Here is a 19882-nt window from a genome sequence, read left to right on the forward strand (position 1 = left end):
AAGCCCAATGAAGGCCTCAGGGACCTAGGAAAATGGACAGCTCAGAAAGGGGGTGGAAAAGAGTCAAAGACATAGGGCATCCTCACTATTTGAACTAAGACTTCTCTGTCTAGGTCATAAATCACTTATGGGCCTATGAACTGCCAAACAAGAAAACCATTATTTCACTCCCTTTTATTTAGAAGGAAATAATACCACTTCTAACCTTGATTTTGAGCTCTTTTCTTAGAGGGTTAAGAAGTGAATTCTACTTTTTCAGGAGAGACAACAGGATGAATTAGGAGAGGAAAAGGTTCAAGACATTTCTAAAGGGGACTGTGCAATAGCAATACTCAGCCACCAGAGGGCAGTGTAGACGTTCTGGAGGGTCTGGAGAGAGGAAAGGGGTACCGAGAGAAAGGACGGTAAAACGCAAATTTAAAGTTAAGTTTCGTCTGGTAAAGTTAGAATTAAAAACAAACAAACAAACAAACAAAAAACACCCGGTAGTAGAGTCTTTCCTTTCATTCTGCTCTGTGTGCTCCGGATGAAAACTGACACCGGCCGAAGGCTGCAGCCGATTCCTGGAGGACCCCAGGACATCAGGTCGCTGATTGCGGAGGTCTTGGGTCGGGGGTTAGGGAGAAGACGGTTGGGGGAGGGTGCTTCGGGAAAGTGAGTGGGTGGCTCCCAGCCGGGCTGAACTTGCGCCCCCAGCAGCTGACTTCCAGTAAGGGAGCTTGTGCAAGAAGGAGAGCGAATCCAGGGCTGGCGGGGGAGTCCCCGCCCCGTTTTCCGTATCCGGTGTTTGCTGGAAGAAAACCACTCCTGCCTGACCTTTTATTACCCAAGCTCTGCTTCCGTGGCTCGTCCTGTGACGCAGGAAGGGACTGGGTCCGAACAGGGTTCCTTCCTTTAGGGAAGAACGAGGTGCAAGAGGTAGGAATTCTTCCTCATTCTGAATTTCTTCACTTTTGTTTTCTGTTAAATCATTAAGGTTACCTGGTCACCTAGTTCACCGCAGGGTGTCGTGGAATTTAGGGAGAAGAGGAGTAGACCTCCTGGAAGGCTTGCTTAAAAGCTGGCACCCAGTGCTTTCTGCCACTGCTTGTTTGTAGATAGTCGAAACCAACAGAATAAGAAGCTCAGATGTGGCTCTGAGAAGTTTCTGGTATTGGTCAGGACCTGAGTGACCTGTAAGATCTCATTCTCCACTAGGCTGAGAATTTGCCTCCCCTCCACGCCATTTACTTTTCTGTCCCCAGATATGCTCAGCTCCAGTGTCCTGGCTCTCCAGAGAGCACCAGGTGACAACTTAGTTGGAATAATTAACACAAAGCTCCTGATTCAAATAATATGCGCCCCCTCCAGTTAGCAGTTTTAAAATTGTGGTAAAGTGTATATAACAATATTTATCATTTTAATCATTTGTAAGTGGATAATTTAGTGATATTAAATACATTCACAATGTTGTGTAACCATCACCACTATGTATTTCCAAAACTTTTTTGTCGTCCCCAACGTAAACTTTGTATGCATTAAAAAATAACTTCCTCATTCCCTGCACATACACCCCCTTACGCGGTCCTGTACCCTGTATTCTACTTTTTGTTTCTATGAATTTGCTTATTCTCAGTTTCTCCTATAATTAGAATCATGCATTTGTCCTGTGTCTGGCTTATTAGCGTAATGTTTTCAAGGTCCATCCATGTAGTGGCGTATGCTAAAATTGTTATTCTTTTTTTATGGCTGAATAATGTTCCATTGTATGTATACACCACATTTATTTATCCACTCACCTGTTGGTGGACATGGGTTGTTTCCACTTTTTGGCTATTGTGAATAATGCTGCTATAAACATTGGTGTACAAATATCTGTTTGATTTCCTGCTTTCTTATGGATATATACCTAGGAGTGGAATTGCTAGGTTGTATGGTAGTTGCATGTTTAATTTTTTGAGGAGCTGCCCAGTTGTTTTCCCCAGCGGCCGTACCAGCAAAGCATGATGGTTCCAATTTCTCCACATCCTAACTAATGTTATTTCCTGTGTGTGTGTTTAAATTATTATTATTATTTTGCGGTGCGTGGGCCTCTCACTGTTGTGGCCTCTCCCGTTGCGGAGCACAGGCCCCGGACGCGCAGGCTCAGCGGCTATGGCTCACGGGCCCAGCCGCTCCGCGGCATGTGGGATCTTCCCGCACCGGGGCACGAACCCGTGTCCCCTGCATCGGCAGGTGGACTCTCAACCACTGCGCCACCAGGGAAGCCCTAAATTATTATTTTTATTATAGCCATTCTAGTAAATATGAAGTGAATCTCACTGTGGTTTTGACTTACATTTCCATAATGACATGATGCTGAACATCTTTTCATTTGCTTATTGGCCTTTTGTGTATCTTCTTTGTTTGGAGAATGTCTACTCAATTCTTTTGCCCATTTTTTAAAAATGGAAGTATAGCTGATTTACAATATTGTGTTACAGCGAAGTGATTTACAATATTGTGTACAGCAAAGTGATTCAGTTATATTATATATATATATTTTTTTCAGGTTATTTTCCATTATAGGTTATTATAAGGTATTGAATATAGTTCTCTGTGTTATACAGTAAATCCTTGTTGCTTATCTGTTTTATGTACAGTAGTTTGTATCTGTTAATCCCAAACTCCTAATTTATCCCACCCCGGTCTTCCCATTCCCCTTTGGTAACCATAAGTTTGTTTCCTATGTCTGTGAATCTGTTTTTGTTTTGTATATAGATTCATTTGTATTACTTTTTGGATTCCATATATAAGTTATATAATATTTGTCTTTCTCTATCTGACTTACTTCACTTAGTATGACAGTCTCTAAGTCCATCCATGTTGCTGCATTCTTTTCTATGGCTGAGTAATATTCCACTGTCTATATGTACCACGTCTTCTTAAACCAATCGTCTGTTGATACTTGGCCCATTTTTGAATTGAGTTGTTTGCAGACCTTCAGGAAGTCTTTACACATTCTGAATATTAATCCCTTATCAGATATATGGTTTCTAAATATTTTTCCCCATTCTGTAGGTTGTCTTTTCACTTTCTTTGATTCTTCTAATTTTATTTATTTATTTTTTAAATTTTTAGTTATGTTTTGATTTTCCCTAAAAACTGACATATCATTGAGACTATACTGATGTTGACAGACCAGGGTTATAAATATATTTATGGGAAAAATTGTTGCATTAACTAAACAAGCTCTTGCACCAGGAACAGCCCCTGGGCATTTATATTCGACTTCTGCTACATTTCCAGGGGCAGGCCACCCTGATATGGCATGTTCATGAAAAGTAAGTAGCACTGAATACTGGCAAGTCCCCATATAACCTCTGCAGAAACGTTATATGGAAGGCATTTCTTCTGGGACTAGTAAGAACTTGCTGTTATTTACAGTAGCATGTTTCTTTCCTATTTTCATTTTGCCAAACTTTGAGTATTTGACAGTGCTTTTCTTTTTTGTTTTTAAAATTTTTGAATTTTATTTTATTAATTTTTTTATACAGCAGGTTCTTATTAGTCATCAGTTTTATACACATCAGCGTATACATGTCAATCCCAATCGCCCAATTCATCACACCACCACCCCTACCCCCGCGCCGCTTTCCCCCCTTGGTGTCCATATGTTTGTTCTCTACATCTGTGTCTCAACTTCTGCCCTGAAAACCAGTTCATCTGTACCATTTTTCTAGGTTCCACATACATGTGTTAATATACTATATTTGTTTTTCTCTTTCTGACTTACTTCACTCTGTATGACGGTCTCTAGATCCATCCACGTCTCAATAAACGACCCAGTTTCGTTCCTTTTTATGGCTAATATTCCATTGTATATATGTACCACTTCTTCTTTATCCATTCGTCTGTCGATGGGCATTTAGGTTGCTTCCATGACCTGGCTATTGTAAATAGTGCTGCAATGAACATTGGGGTGCATGTGTCTTTTTGAATTATGGTTTTCTCTGGGTATATGCCCAGTAGTGGGATTGCTGGATCATATGGTAATTCTATTTTTAGTTTTTTAAGGAACCTCCATACTGTTCTCCTTAGTGGCTGTATCAATTTACATCCCCACCGACAGTGCAAGAGGGTTCCCTTTTCTCCACACCCTCCCCAGCATTTGTTGTTTGTAGATTTTCTGATGATGCCCATTCTAACTGGTGTGAGGTGATGCCTCATTGTAGTTTTGATTTGCATTTCTCTAATAACTTGTGATGTTGAGAAGCTTTTCATGTGCTTCTTGGCCATCTGTCTGTCTTCTTTGGAGAAATGTCTGTTTAGGTCTTCTGCCCATTTTGGATTGGGTTGTTTGTTTCTTTAATATTGAGCTGCATGAGCTGTTTATATATTTTGGAGATTAATCCTTTGTCTAGGGCACATAACTTTTTGTGCCCTAAAAAGGAGGCAAACAGCCTCATACCTCATCAGAACTTGGAACACGAGGAGAGTGTGTCATGATAACCTCTGGGAGATAAGGTGGTGAGTAGGAAATGGCCTTGTAGCAGCTGCTCAGAAGCTTCCCAGGCTCTCATGTTCTGGAAGGATCACAGGGCATTCTCAAGACTTAGATCAGCCACAGACAAGTCTTGCCTATGTGGCCTATGTGGAAACATGCAAGGTCACCAGGATGCCATGGCAGAGTCATTCCCCAACAGAACCAAGAATTGTCAGAGGTGAGGAATGCTCCCATCAGCTGTACCATTTATGATTGTACAAACTGAAAGTTAGAAATGCTGTGCATCTACTATGGGCTTCCTGATGCCACTGGGTGTGAGGCCAAAAAGGATGCTATCCAGTATTCAGTAAGGTAATCAGTGACCAGAATGTATGTCACTATATCTTTCTATAATAGGCAATAATCAGTAATAAAATACATTGGGAAAAAGGTCACTTTCAAAATGACAAAAAAGTATTAAATACCTGAGAGTAAAATAAGAAATGACTAAGTCCTGTCTGGGGAGGAGAAAAGAAGAGAAAACTTTACTTAAGAACCTAATAAAAGATTCAAGGAAACGGAAGCACATAATATGATCCTTTATAGAAAGACCTGATATTTTCTTTTGCGAATTTCACCCCAAATTACTCAATAAGATAATCTGAAGTTTAAGATTTTTATTTAGAAAAGTAAATAAGCAGGAATGTCAGTAAAAAAAAGTTTGAAAAAGAAGTGTGTTATTCACACAGCAACAGGAAGTTGGTCAGTGGGGCCACAGGCACAACATCATGTAGCAGTGGAGACTCTGAAGGGGGAACTAGAAACGGGCTACATTTAAAAGATCAGCTCAAACCGACTGCTGTTTGTACTTATTTCCTGGATGCCAAAAACGTTTTTGAAGTCACTCTCAAATTCGGCTTCTAGCTGAAGCCCCAGATTGATGAATTTATTGTTCTGAAAAAGCAAAGGCAAAAACAATGATAGCCATAGATTGCTAATGAGCTTAGACTCTCAATGTTTTGGTTAATCAGAGTTTTATTTTAGACCATCCCAAATGTTAAGTGAGAATTAATCCAGTTGAGGATAGTTTATGTTTCCTGATAGCTGGATCATTTCTCTTTATCTGGAGGACAGAGGAGCAAAAATGGCGCTATACTGCAGTCTAATTCTTCATCAGAAATTTATTGATTAATTTAAAAAATTCTAGTTACTTGATTTTGAACACAGCCCATATCCCTTGTGACACCATAATAGTACAGAAATGTCTAAGGCAAGTTCGTGGTGCCTTCCTTTATCCTTCATTCCCCACCCCTTGAGGTGATCCTTGTTAACTTTTTGATCCAACACTAGGAAATTCTAATGTAAAGAAATCCAAAATTTTGAAATTTGAGAAATGTGATTTGGTATCTTCCTTTAGAGATGAGAAACACGAGTAGCCTTTAAAATGTGCTTCTAGCAGATGAGAGAATTGGCCTCACTTCTCTACGAGCATCAAGGCCATGAGGGTTCTGCCTATAAGAAACTTTCCATGCTCTGCGTCCAGAGTGCAGTACTGGAACTGCTGGAAATAGGCAGATGGCCAGGTGTGGGGAGATCCCTGTCCACTCCTTCCTGAGGGCCCGGATGCCGGCGGGCAGTTACACAGCAACCAACTGCACATGGACATACTCTGTGCCTCTGCATCCAGTCTCCCTAGGATGGTCCCCAAGTCTGGGCCAAGTAAGGACCTGAGCCTGGGCCAATTGCAGGGACTTCTGAGCCACACACAGTGCTGCCAGGTCTAGTAAAAAAATAAAAAGCACTTCCATTTCCGGTGGAAGGGACTAGGTCTGCAATCCACTGTTATCTATGGGCAAATTGAGTATCTAGAAGGAGTAAATTCTGAGGTCCTAGGGTAATGTTTCCAATGATACCTCTGGTCTGTTATTATCTTCCACACCATAGTCCACAGGGCTTGGAGAATACTGCCAGAATTTTTACCTGTGTGGGCTTGCCACATGATAAGGGAAATTGTAACATTGACCTGATACAAGAAGGTGAAAGGCAAAATGACTTAATTGAAAGAAAAATAGAAGCAGGGAGAACTGTTTACCTTGTAAAACGCCCTGTGGTTCTGGAAGATGAGACGCATGTCCCGCACAAACTCCCGTACTCGGTGATATATGTTCATCGTCAGATTTTTCTTGATTTTGTTTAACCACATGGGCTTCTCCAGGCCTTGAGATGTCTTTGTATTATGTTGACAAAAGTGCCAAAGGGCATTAGCATGGTTCCAAGTCTACCTTCTACAGATTCCCACAGTTATGGACTGAGTGCTTGTGTCCCCCAAATTCATATGCTAAAATCCTCACCCCCACTGTGATGGTCTTAGGAGGTGGGACAATTGGAAGATAATTAGGTCATGAGGGTGGAACCCTCATGAATAGGATTAGCACCCTTATAATAAAAGGACGCCAGAGACCTCTCTCCCTCCCTTTCCACCATGTGAGGACAAAAAGAGAAGTTGGTTGACTGCAACCTGGAAGAAAGCCCTCATTAGGACCTGACTGTGTTGGCACCCTGATCTCGGATTTCCAGCCTCCAGAACTGTGAGAAATAAATTCCTGTTGTTTAAGCCACCCAGTCTATGGTAGTTTGTTACAACCGCCTAAGCTTCTAAGGGCTGATTGAGCTGTCTAAGATATTTATCAACAAGGCAAAGATAATGGCAATGTGTACCCATTGGATTCATATCACAAATTCAACAAATGCCAGGTTGGGGTTTTATTGCTGTTACTTACATAATATGGTTCTGAGGCAAAAAAAGAGCTTTTTGGAGAGCAATAGACCTTTAAGAGGAGGAACTCACACTTCTGCAAAAGATAGAGGAGATTTTAAGTGAAGAGCAGCTTGGAAAGAATGAGCTCTTACATATGCTCAGATAAATGCACAACTCTCCAACCTGCAGACCCCTGAAAAAAACACAGAATGGGAATTTTCTGTGGCATAGGAATTTTGGTGTCAGGTAACGTGATCAGAGCACAGCAAGCGACAGCAGTTTGCCTTGGGCACCATTCCTCCTGCCCCCTGCAAGATGGTGCTTCTTCTCTTGTGTAAACAGAAAGGAGGAGGCTTAGGTTTACATTTCAACTCACTAACTTCTCTTTACTCAGCATCAGCTTCTTCAGGACCTCAGATTGCTGATGACATGGTTGGCTTTCTGGGCACCTTTCCTGAAGATCCTTTATCTTGCAGAAGGTGCAGCTCCATGGGTTCCTGAGAGGTCGGATATAAGGTCAGCAAAGGCAGTTTCTCTGTGAATCAACCATTGTTTCTATAGCTGTTAAAGTCCTCTGTTCAGGAATGACTGGTAGTTTCCACCTGTATTCAACTTCTCTCTGACACCCCTCTGCACTAGAGCCCCATTTGGGCTCAACTGCCGAAGACAGCCCTCCCATCAATAACTGTAGAAGGCTAAGTAAGGTGCCATGGTGCGTAAGGACACTCATTCACTTCAAAACTTAGGTTCTCATCTGAGCCACTGTGAGTTTGGTAATGAATTCTGCCTGCCCGAAACGAGAAGGGGAAATTGGTACCTTAAGTACTGGAGTCTTGGGCCTCAATGAGACATCAACTCAGTAAAAATCAGGAAAACAGCCCTTCTTCTCAACTTTGCTGAATAAGCACAGAGCATAAGCCATAGGCATCGTTTTTTCTGGCATTGTCATCTCTGTGTCTAGCATCTGTGATGCAGAAACTTCTTGGAAAGGAAATCTACCAATAGAGTGACAGGTATCTTCCATTTGCCCCTAGATCTCCACTACCAGGTTCTCTGTGCTGGGGAGCTCTCAATTCTCAATAATCTGAGACCTGGATACAGCGATCCATCCTAGAGATGTCATTTAACCTCTCTCCTTGGCCACCCCAGTGCTTGCTCAAGGGGCAAGCATTACAGTGTCCACAGTGCAGGGGTGGGGACTCCACACGAGCTCAAAAAAACGTGGGGCTTTCTGCCTCTGCAGATTGCCCAACTGCAGAGGTTTACGCTGAATCCCGCGGTGACACATTCCCTGGGACTTACATAGGAGCAGATGAATTACACTAGACTCCTCCCATTATGGAGGGACAGTGCTCTGTCCTCATAGGAACAGACATAATCCTGGTAGAGATCATCCTTGGCCACAGCAATTCTACCACTTCTAGAATGCCTTATCAATCTACGGGTTAGCTCACATATCATCACATCTGACCGAAGATACACTTTACAACAAAGGAAATGCAGCAGTGGACTCATACCCGCAGAATTCAGGGATCTTATCATGTACCCTGTGATTCAGGGTCAGATGACTTGATAGACTGCCGTGATCACCTTCTGAAGGCTCATCACAGTCCCAGCTTTGTCAGCTATGTGATGTTCCCATAGCAGGTGGTATATGTGTTAAACCAGCAGCTAATGTATGGCAACGTAACCCCATCAAAGTGCATGGGTGTGGGAACCACCTGAGGGACGTGGGGGTTACTTCTCTATTATACCTAATCACCACTTGAAGAGTTTTCTTCTCATTAATCTACTGCTGCCAGCACTGTTCTTATTTCTGGATCCTGATGCTTAAGGACTCTTCTTCTGAATCAAGACACATACAACCAGAGAAAATTGCAGGCTGAGTGTGCATGGTGGGAGGAGCTGTACCACAGGAAGGAAGGGCAGGAGGGGGCCAAGTCTCACTAACCTGTCAGCATCTTTAGGTGGGATGTGGCATTTCTCATGAAAGAACCTCGAACAAGTATTACAGGAGAACAGCGCGGTCTTTCCACGGCATACCTCGCATTCATTTGAGTTTTCTGGCTAGAAGGGGAGAAAATATAGACATCACTGGGATCAGTGAGACCCTAGATAGTCGACACATTGGTACTCTAGAACACACAGCATTTACTTGTACCAAGGTGATACTTGTAAACCTTTCTCCTCAAAATAGTAAGGAACAATACTGAGTGGAGATTTCAGAAGAAGACATGCTGGTTTGCAGTGAAGCTCAGGAGGAAGTGGCTGTGTGTTAGACCTTTAAAGTTTTCTTTATAAAGACAGAGGTTCTGACACAGGAAGGCTTGTAACAGCAACAAAATAGGATCAATTAAAGATAACCTGAGAAATTTATTATTCTGCAGGCAAAACCTAACTCAGGAATACAGTGTCTTATCTAGTTGTCTACCATGCATCATCTAAATTGCCTCATTGAAGAGTGATTTACTGACAATTTAATATGACAGAATAAACATCTGAGATATCCCTGCATCCCATTTTCTTGGCCATAAGTTCTCCATGAGTTGAAGGGCCTGGGGATGAGTTTCTGGTCTATGGATTTTGTGCCTAGAGGGCCCCTGAGCCTGTGACAGTGCCTCTGGTTGGAAAGACCATGGGCACAGATAACCCGGTGGATGCCAGGGATGACAGAGCTCTTTGACTCTGGGAGCCTAGGGGAAGCTGTCCTATGACTTAGCTTGGCGAGTAAGGTGTGGAGGTGCCATGTCTCAATGGGTAGGGAGTGTGGTAATGGCAACCACTGGAGTTGAAGGCCAAGGCTTTACCCTAATTTTCTGAGCCCGTGGAAACCTGGTGCTTTGTCCTGTATAAGGAAGATGGATGGGGCCACAAAATTAATTGATGCTGGATTTTTCATCAATCTCAATATGTGGGACCTTTAGCCAGATTTTATTTCATTTGTGAAGTTAAAAATTTGACAGTGTTTGCATCTAAGTATCGTGGAGTAACAAACACACGTTAAAACAACAGAATTTATAGACCAAAATAAGAATTGTTCAAGGAATGAGCCCATTGGTGGGCAAGGGGAATTACATTTTTTCCTTTTCTTTTTGGTGTTAATCTATGTGGCAATAACATGTGAATCCCTATATACTACAATTTCTATGTATGAGGGTCGTGTGTCTGTGCTGGAGAAATGGCCAGAGGATGGGCACCTGGCCCCTCTCCTGGGCCACCTGAGTGGAAAGAGAACCATGTGGTGAGGAAACATTTCATCCAATGGGTAGCAGCTCTTCATCATAGATGAAGCTATCCTTTCTACACCATGGGCTGGAAGAAGGAATTCACATCCTTGTGTGACAATCTACATACAAAACAATGCATAGACTTGGGGACTGGCCCACCCAGTGATGGGTAGCTGGGATTTTGGTGGGTGGTGAGGAAATGGGGAGGTGGCAGGGAGTGCCATTCCGCCTCTTCCTTCTAGAAACACTCTTTATGCTTCGTTCCATGACACTCCATTCTCTTAGATTTTTTCCTAGCACTTTGCTTCTTTTTTTAAGCTTCCTCACTTGGAAAGTTGGAATTCTGTAGGGCTCTGCCCCATGTTCCCTGCTCATTTTACTCTCCTAGATGGCCACGACTACTCCCGTGACCACACCTACCACATTTGTCCCTAGGCTTTAAGATCTGTGTCTCTGGTCTCTTTGTGAGTCCCTGAGCATCCAAACTCTACTTTCCATCATCTCCAATTAGATGTCTATCATCATGTCTAAAACCCATATTGCCCCCAAACCACAGTCCTTGACTTCCTGTCTTGAATCTGCTCCTCTTTCAGTGCCCCCCTCATCTCACTAAGCACCCCACCATCCACCCAGGAGCCTGGAAGTGAACACAGATTCCTCCCTTTCCTCACCCCAGACATCCAGCCCATCACCAGTCCTGCTGTCATTTTTAAATATCTCATCTCATTCTTAGTGCTTCTGTGAGGTCCATTGCTTACAAGAATGCAGAGCCCCTACTTATAATACAATATTATGAGCCAAAGCAAGATGTCCTGCTATTTCCAAATCATAACAGAATATCATCCCTGAGCCCAGTGAGCTGAGGTGAATTGGAACACACCTCAATTTGTAAATTCTTTTCATCTATAAATTCAATATAAGAAGAAGAGACACAAAACTCACACATGGGAGGAAATTCTAGGCCGTAAGCTGTATCTCGTGCATGTGCTCCCTTTCAGTAGGAGAGCTCGAGGAATGGCCTGTTAGGGACATCCTTGGGGACATCCCCACATAGACTTGAGTGGCCCTGGCATGGGGCCATGTAACCGCTTTTCCTTTTTCTCATCCTAATGGATGCTGACCACTATTTTTAGGCTACTGGCTCAGAGTTTCTTATGCCATTTGGTCCTGAGAGGACACAAATGGCAGAAGCCAAGGGGCTGGGAAAGGAAGAGATGCTCTGGAGAGACCCTCTGAGAACTGAGGTGGTCACACCTTAATAGCTGTAAGCGCAGAGGGAACAGAGAGAGGGCGCCTGTGATAAAGGGTGGGAGACGGTCAACTCAATTGATTAACCCAGACTGAATTACCCTTGACTCCCTAGGACTGGGCAGAAACATTTGGCCTTAATAGCATCTCTTTCTTCAGAAAACCCAGTGGATGCAGAGCTTAGTTACTGAGTCTTTAGCATAAAGTCAGTTGAGCTGGTAGCCCCAGAAACCAGCTTTGTGAAGACCTCGACTTCCTGGTTTGACTGAGATGACCAAGGTCACTGCTGTTGGAAGTCAGGAAAATGGAAGTTTTTCTATTTCCTTTTTTCACTTCACATGTTCTCTCTCACACCCTGTCTTGGAGAGGAAGACATCAACTATCTGACTGCCTTCCCTGAAATCCACACAGCATAGAAACCACTGGTCCATGAACTTCACATGCTACTTTGAAGGAGAGAGAATTTGCCTTCATAGATGGAACTGCAGTCTGCAAAGCCCCTCTGTTGGGGCCAAAGGGCCTCTACACAAAGGAAAGAGCTTTCCAGGTCAGCAGCCTCTCCCACAGGGCACACCTGCTTCCCAATCACTCTATTCTCTAAAGGGTCATCTCCATAAAGGAAATAAAGTTTCCCTTGAAAAAGGACTTAGCATAAGTGTGTGTGTGCATGTGAAGGAGAGGTTTTGTTTTTTTGCTTTACCAGGTGACATATGGCTATATATCCGTTCCAAAGGGGGATTCTACATTAGGTCTATAATAGGTTAGCTAGAGTGACCATGAGATGTTTCCATTTTGCTCAATTCTTATTTCATTAAAGCTAGAACCCAGAAAAACCAATGAAAATAAAATCAGTGTTGCAAAAGCAATAGTCATTAAATGTACTTTTTTGTGCCTTTCAAAATCATACTTTTCCAGCTCCAACTCCATCTTTTATGTCTAATTTTAAGATAGTATGCCCTCTGTAATGGCCTATATGGGAAAAGAATCTTAAAAAAAAGAGTGGATATATGCATGTGTATAACTGATTAACTTTGCTGTACACCTGAAACTAACACAACATTGTAAATCAACTATACTCCAAAAAAAAAAAAAAAAAAAAAAGACAGTATAGTAAGAGTTCCATTCCGAGAGTGCCTTTGTAATTCCAGCAAAGTTAGCCTAGGTACCCAACTAACACAATCGGCTATACAGTACTGTACTGTAATGGGTTTATAATACTTTTCACACAAATAATACATAAAAAACAAACACAAAAAGTAAAGAAAACTTTTTTTTTTTTTTTTTTTTTTTTTGCGGTACGCGGGCCTCTCACTGTTGTGGCCTCTCCCGTTGCGGAGCACAGGCTCACGTAACGTTCTACATTCGGGCCTGCACCTCAGAAACTAACAGTGCCTCTTCACATAAAGAAAATCCCCTTGCCATTTCCTGCGTTGTGAATCTCTTCGGTTCTTCGGTTCCTTCTTCCTCTTGTCTCTCTCTGTCCTTCCTCTGGGCCTCCAATCCCTGGGTCTTCCTAGCAGTGCCAGCTACATCACCGCTGCTTTTACACTTGCTTTCGGACAACCTGAGCTTGAAATAAAGACACTGCACTACTGTACTCTCTACAGTCCTGTACAGTAAAGTACACAAAAGCACAACCACTTGTAGAGGATGCGCGCACGTTACAATGTACACCAGACACGGGAACTAACTTAAGTGATTGGACGTGCGAACGCGCGTTCGCATTTTTGAAAGCTCGCAACTTGAAGGTTCGTATGTTGGGGACTTACCGTATGCCATTCACATATTTTTCTAAAACAAATGTACAAGGTCAGTTCTGCCTCATTATATATTTTTAAGGATTACCCCTGCACCTCTATCTCAAATGTTTTAATGCTCAAAGAAGTCCTGGCCGCACACGCTGAAATGTTTGGAAGTAACAAGTGTAAAAAGCACCATATTATAAAATCAAGTTTCAACATAATTGGTTAATTTAGAAACCATAAAATAAAGCCAGAGAGATGGAAAGTCAACAATGTGGTAGATGAGACATGGCCAGAAGGTCCTGTGATAATTACCTTTTTTCTTTTTCTTGATGGGTCTCGTAGAAATCCGTCCTGAAAGAAAAATGAGATTCATGCTGTGATGGGTCCTTGTTTCTACTTTGTGAGATCGGTAATTCCACTACCTTCCCCTCATGTCCCATTATCAACATAAACTCAAGGGGCCTTCATGGAAAATAACCTTCCTCTCCAAGTCTGTAACATGGTGCTCTCTGTTATCCAGACTCAGCTTTAAAGCCAGCTTTAAAAACTGCATCCTCTCTCTTGCTCTCCTTAGAAAGTTTTGCCAGATTTTCCTTTACAACCGCGTCTACACCCACCACTTCCTTTCCATTCTCCCAGTACCCCTCTAGCTTTTATCTTTATACCTTGCGTGCTATAGCTCCATTGGCACACACCTGGTGAGTGATTGACAGCTGGCAGACCCCATCAGTGGCCTTGGACACACAAAGGTATCCAGGCCTTCGGGGAGACAAGTGGAAAAACCTGGCATATAGTGGGGTAAGGATGATAAAGTGTAAACTGTGCTCTCATGGAGTATTTTGGGATCCAGAGATGGGTGAGTATAGTAGGCTAAATAATGCTCCCCCGACCCATGAATTTGTTCTAATCCCCCGACCCATGAATATGTCAACTTACATGGTAAAAGGAACTTTACTAATGTAATTAAATGAAGGAGCTTGAAATGGAAGATGATTCTGATTATCTGGGTAGGGCCAATGTAATTGCAAGGGTCCATACAAGAGTGGGTAGGAGGGTCAGAGTGAGTAGTAGGAGATGTGTTGACAGAAGAAGAGGTTGGAGTGATGTGAGGAAGGGGCCACGAGCCAGGAAATGAAGGCTGCTTCCAGAAGCTGAAAAAGGGGAGGAACACATTCTCCCTGGAAGGCTCCAGAAGGAACCACCCCTGCCGACGCCTTGACTTGAGTCCAGTGAAACTGATTTCATACTTCTGGTCTCTAGGACTGTAAGATAATAGATTTACATGGTTTCAAGGCACTGAGTTTGTGGGAATTTTTTATAGCAGCAATAGGAAACAAATTCAGTGAATTTTAAAGGACTTCAGCACAGAGTGTGCTGTTTGAGCTGGGCCTTGCAGGTCGAATGGGGTGGATCAGGCAGAAAGGTCGTGAAGGTCATTTGAGGTCTCCATGGGTTAAAGCACTCTACCCTCTTATCCATCTTGCATTCCTTGATCAGATTCATACCTCTAAAACACTCTTTCAACTTTGTCAGTCCCTAACCCAAACCTCCAACAATTCCTCCATGATTAAATGAAGGGTTCAGCCTCCTTTCTGGGGCCGCAGGACCTCCACAATCAGCCCAGCTCATGTATTGAGTCTTATAACCCACAACTTCTTGACACTCCTGGGGAGGATTTTCATGCCATCCTTTCTATATAGAATTCCTCATTATGACATTTTTGCTTGTCAGAACTATTCTTCTTTTAAGACCCAGCTCAGTGCAAACTGTTCCATGAAACTGTCCTCAACCTCAAAGACAGAAATGAACTTCCCTCCCCTAAGCTTCTGCATCTCTTCCTGCCAGAGAATCTCATTATGGCATCTATGAGCTGTGCAATCCTATGCTTATAAACGTGCAGCCTTCCTCCTGGTTAGGGGCTGGGGGCCACACCTTACAGTCCCTGTGGCTTTAGATGTATTCAATAAATATTTGCTCATCATTAGAGTGGCACAAGGAAGGACCATCTGGGGCACATGACAGAGTCAGAAGGCATGGGTTCATCTGTGACAGAGACCCGGCCCGTTTTGTCCACATCAGGGGGCCGAGATGAGAACCAAAGGGATATTTTTTTTTTTTGCGGTATGCGGGCCTCTCACTGTTGTGGCCTCTCCCGTTGCGGAGCACAGGCTCCGGACGCGCAGGCTCAGCGGCCATGGCTCATGGGCCCAGCCGTTCCGCGGCATGTGGGATCTTCCCGGACCGGGGCACGAACCCGCGCCCCTGCATCGGCAGGCAGACTCTCAACCACTGCGCCACCAGGGAAGCCCCAAAGAGATATTTTTAAATTCATTTAAAAATATTATTTTTCAAGAATGAATTTCAGGTGGCTATCCAGAAAACACTCATTCTGATATATTATTTTCAGACACATAGTTCTATTATTGTTACTTTCAACATTGGCCCCCTCCAAAAGTCTAAGACCCTCCCACGCCAAATTTAGTTTACTTTCCTGTGACCAAATTACCCAGTGGCAATTATTAGTGGCAGTGCCAAGGCCATAATTTACTGTCCTACCTTCAACAATGTAAGAGTTTGAATACTATTCAGCCATAAAAAAGAACAAAATGTTGTCATTTGCAGCAACATGGATGGACTTGGAGGGCATTACATTAAGTGAAATATGTCAGATGGAGAAAGACAAATATTGTACGATATCACTTACATGTGGAATGTAAAAAATATAACAAACTAGTGAATATAACATAAAAGAAGCTGACTCATAGAGAACAAACTAGTGGTTACCAGTGTGGAGGGAGGGAGAGGCAACATAGAGGTGGGGGAGTGGAGGTATAAACTATTGGGTGTAGGATAGGCTCAAGGATGTATTGTACAACATACAGCCAATATTTTGTAATAACTGTTAACTGTAAGTGGAAAGTAGCCTTTAAAAATTGTATAAAAATTAAAAAAAATTTTTTAAGTGTAAGAGTTTATGCACTTAGAGGATTAAGCTGTAATGTAAGCCAGCAAATATAACAGCCACATGGAATGTTAGTGATAATATGCGCATGTGACCCAGGCAAGGGGCGTCATGATGGTTTTCTGGAAATTCTGCTAAAGCTGGAAGTTGATGACTTGTGGCACTAAATCCTTGATTGTAGCACTTTGTCACTAGAATACCTGAATCAAGGTTTTCAGGGACCATCCCCCGCAGCGCACACTCAGCTTCCAGTTCTTGGACGCTTCGCGGTTTCCTTCAATTTCAAATTCCCTGAGGGTGAACCAATTTCCATGTGCATCCTGTATACACTTCTCCGAGGTGCCTGTGAGACCAAGACAAGCTGAGCTCCCTTTGTGGCCAGGGTGTGCCCCCAACTGTGAATACCCCAGAACCTGACCTCCCGCCACGTGAATCTGGGCTACTCGTTTTGGGTTCATAATCTACAGCAGGATAGCTGAGTCCCCTCTCTGGGGCTCTACAGCCGTCCGAAAGGGGAGGGCAGGAGCAGACTTCCTGCCCTGTGTGCATACTCTGACCCTCATGCAATGAGAAGGACAGTGATTACTACCAACATTTACTTTAAAAAAATATTTCACTATATTCAAAAGAGAAAAAAATGGAGGACTCTGAAGAATAGGCAAGATTCTTTCCCTTCCCTTCTCTGAGACCCGGGATAGAGCCAGGCTGAGTTTCTGAGGCAGCAGATGAGGTCACACATGGGGCAGTGTGGCAACTGTCACCACAGCCATGTCTGCCTTGTCCTGTACAAAAGTTGATCAGCCAGTGAATGGCAATCAATTATTGCAATAATATTTTGGGCTCATAGCTATTTTTTGTTAAAAGCAATTGTAGAAATGTTATCAAGTGGGAAAAGTTAAATTATATATATGCTATACAATCATGGGGAAAACATTTATACTTCTCGGTACCTAAAGCACCATATTTTGGGAGGAGGGCGTCAATTATGGTAGACAAACATTTGTACTGTACTTTAACAGTTGTAATTTGCAAACTTTTCTGTTATCTTGTTTTTTTCTCATAATAACATGGTGAGGAAAGTTTTATTATTATTTCCATTTTGTAGAGGACAGTTCAGGATGAGAGAGACTTAGTAACTTGGCCCATACAAAATAGACACTCTTGGTACAGCTGAAACTCGAATCCCAGTCTTCTGGGTCTAAATCTTGTGCTTCTCCCAGTTAGCACAAGGCCCTACAGATGTTATAGGGAATGTGGCTGTGAAGGTTGCTGTTGCATTTCTCAAATGTGTACATCTTCCATTCTGTTATTGAAGCACTTGCCCCTGTATTGGGTGCTGGATGGGCACCTGTGGACCTTTTCCTTGGGGGAAAGTGGAGATGGCCTGGTAGGCTAATGTTTATTAATTTTAAAAGAGTGGGAATGCCATCTTTCCTCCAGCCTATCTGGGATGCTGTGTGGAAAAGAGCTAACAGAACAGAACTGAGGCTGCTTTCTTGAGAACGTCTGCTTGCAAGGTTGGCGCCTGGCTGGTATCTGGGAACTTGGATTTGGGGAGGGGTCTCACCACTCCCAGAACTGAAGAGTAGCTCACTGTGCCTTAACTGTTTATACAAACAGTATGGTTTATGTGAACACCTGCCTTCCGTCTGGGAGTTTGGAATTCTGGCATGTGCTAGGCAGGGGGTACTTATGTAACTAACCCCTGATAAAAACCCTGGACTCTCAGGCTCAGGGCAGCTTCCCTGGCAGACAACATTTCACATGTGTTGTTACAATTCACTGCTGGTGAATTAAGTGTGTCCTGGTGACCCGACTGGGAGAAGACTCTTGGAAACTGACACCTGTACCATGGGCCTTTTCCCTTTGCTGATTTTGCTTTGTATCCTTTCAATTTAATAAATCACAGCCATGAGTTCAACTGTATGCTGAGTCCTTTCAGTCCTCCTAGTGAGGCACCAAACCTAGAGACCCCCAATACAGGTGTCTACCCCCTGTATAATATATTATACACATGGGAGCTTTCCAGTTGAAAAGTTTAGAAGACCACGAAGCCCACCTTCTTCCATTTTCACCTTGTATAAAATCCCCTTCGCCTCACCACAAGTCACAGGAAGTTCAGGAAGCTGAAAATCCATATTTGTTTCTTTGGGAATTCTTGGACCTGCAAGGAAGCATTGGTTTCTTCATTCCACCTTGCTCTAAAACTGTGTACCGTCTCTCCTCACCCATCTTGAGATCCTTCTTTATAACTTAAAATGTAATGGAAGGATTTCCCCCATGAATTAGGTACATTTCTAGGCAGATTAGGTACATAAAGATAACGTCACCCTCCACCACCATCCTCTAAAATCCTACATACAAACCTCTTGTGGAAGGATCTGATTCCCAAGCTTGCTGGCCCCAACTACCTATTGCATGATAATTTTCCTCCTGCTGATTTGAAGGAAGATTTATAGTCATATTATTGCTTTGAAGTTATGCAGATGGAGAAAAAACCCTCAACTTTTAATTTTTTCTCCCCATTTGAGGGCTCACCTGGGGAAAAAAGGAAGATTGCAATGGGACCCCCAGCAGGGGCAGTGTCTGTCTTCCCACCTTGCTCTCTGTTTCACTTCTCTCTCATGTGAGCTTTCTCTGTGGCTAGAAGGTAGTTTGCTCTAGAAGAAACTGCACATTGCTCAGGGAGAGGGTTTCTGTACATCCTTGGGTGAGGGTGCTGGCATCTGATTCCTCTGAAGCAGGTGTTGAAAGTCTTAGAAAGAATGTCAGTAGCAGGAGCACCTTCTCTTGCCCTTCTGACCAACATTGAGGAGGATCCTTTAGACAGGTCTGGGGGCTTCTCTCTGGATGGGGAGGGTAGGCTGTCAAGAGCCCTTCCAGCGTCAGTTCTATTAGAGCTGGGGTGGGTGTAGGGGACCATTCAGTCTAATTCACCTGCCAGCCACCAATTTACAGAGGAGGAAATTGAAGCAAGAAAGAACAGTGGACAAACCAAAGTTACACAGTCAAAGGAATTTTAGGAATTAGGACATAGGTCTTGTGTTACCACCCAGAGTCCCCCTTGGTGGGGAGCCTATGGCTCTCTACATGGGCAAGACAAGGGCGAGAGAAATATCATGCGAGTCATACCTTTTATATATTTTTCTTTGTATTTCCCTCCTCAAAAGTTATCAGTGCAGTGAGAGGAGCCCTGCTGAGGCCCAAGGAGGCCTGGGGGTCTCTCGCAGATCTTCTGACTAATCAATGGAGTGCGTGTTATCACCATCCTGTCATGTGGTCGAAATTGACCAAGACCAAGGACTTATCCTAACGTTTGCTATCGGCTCTGTAAGCCAATTAAGAAAATGTATTGATCACTAAAAATATGGATTATAAGATAAAAATTTAGATGTTTAATTATTAAAATTGCATTAATCACTTATTTTTACCTCTTTTTCTGCCTCTTTTCAAAGGCCCAGTGTTGATTGTTTTTCTCCCCGAGGAAGTAGAAAAGTA

At 43.1% G+C, this 19882-nt stretch overlaps 1 protein-coding gene and 1 long non-coding RNA gene across 4 annotated transcripts in view; one reads left to right on the forward strand and one right to left on the reverse strand.

The window, feature by feature from the left end:
* The first annotated feature begins 797 nt into the window (after positions 1-797).
* LOC309824750 overlaps positions 798-19882 on the forward strand; it is a 39178-nt gene continuing 20093 nt past the window's right edge. Inside the window, exon 1 of the long non-coding RNA XR_014296967.1 lies at positions 798-918. This is a non-coding gene — a long non-coding RNA (uncharacterized lncRNA). The remainder of the gene's footprint in view (positions 919-19882) is intronic.
* Positions 5113-19882, reverse strand: part of SP100 (SP100 nuclear antigen) — an 87182-nt gene continuing 72412 nt past the window's right edge. The window contains exons 11-17 of one of the 3 annotated variants that reach the window (XM_082657894.1): positions 18444-18548; positions 16585-16727; positions 13735-13773; positions 9154-9269; positions 7225-7699; positions 6537-6671; positions 5113-5398 (exon numbers count right to left, since the gene is read on the reverse strand). In XM_082657894.1, coding sequence (XP_082514020.1) covers positions 7570-7699; positions 9154-9269; positions 13735-13773; positions 16585-16727; positions 18444-18548 — 533 coding nt within the window. In that variant the 3' untranslated portion in view covers positions 5113-5398; positions 6537-6671; positions 7225-7569. Of the gene's footprint in view, positions 5399-6536; positions 7700-9153; positions 9270-13734; positions 13774-16584; positions 16728-18443; positions 18549-19882 lie in introns of all 3 variants that reach the window. The other 2 variants (XM_082657895.1, XM_082657893.1) reach the window with 2 other exon arrangements.

The sequence above is a fragment of the Grampus griseus genome (assembly GCF_964374135.1).
Source record: "Grampus griseus genome assembly, chromosome: 7".
NCBI lineage: Eukaryota > Metazoa > Chordata > Mammalia > Artiodactyla > Delphinidae > Grampus > Grampus griseus.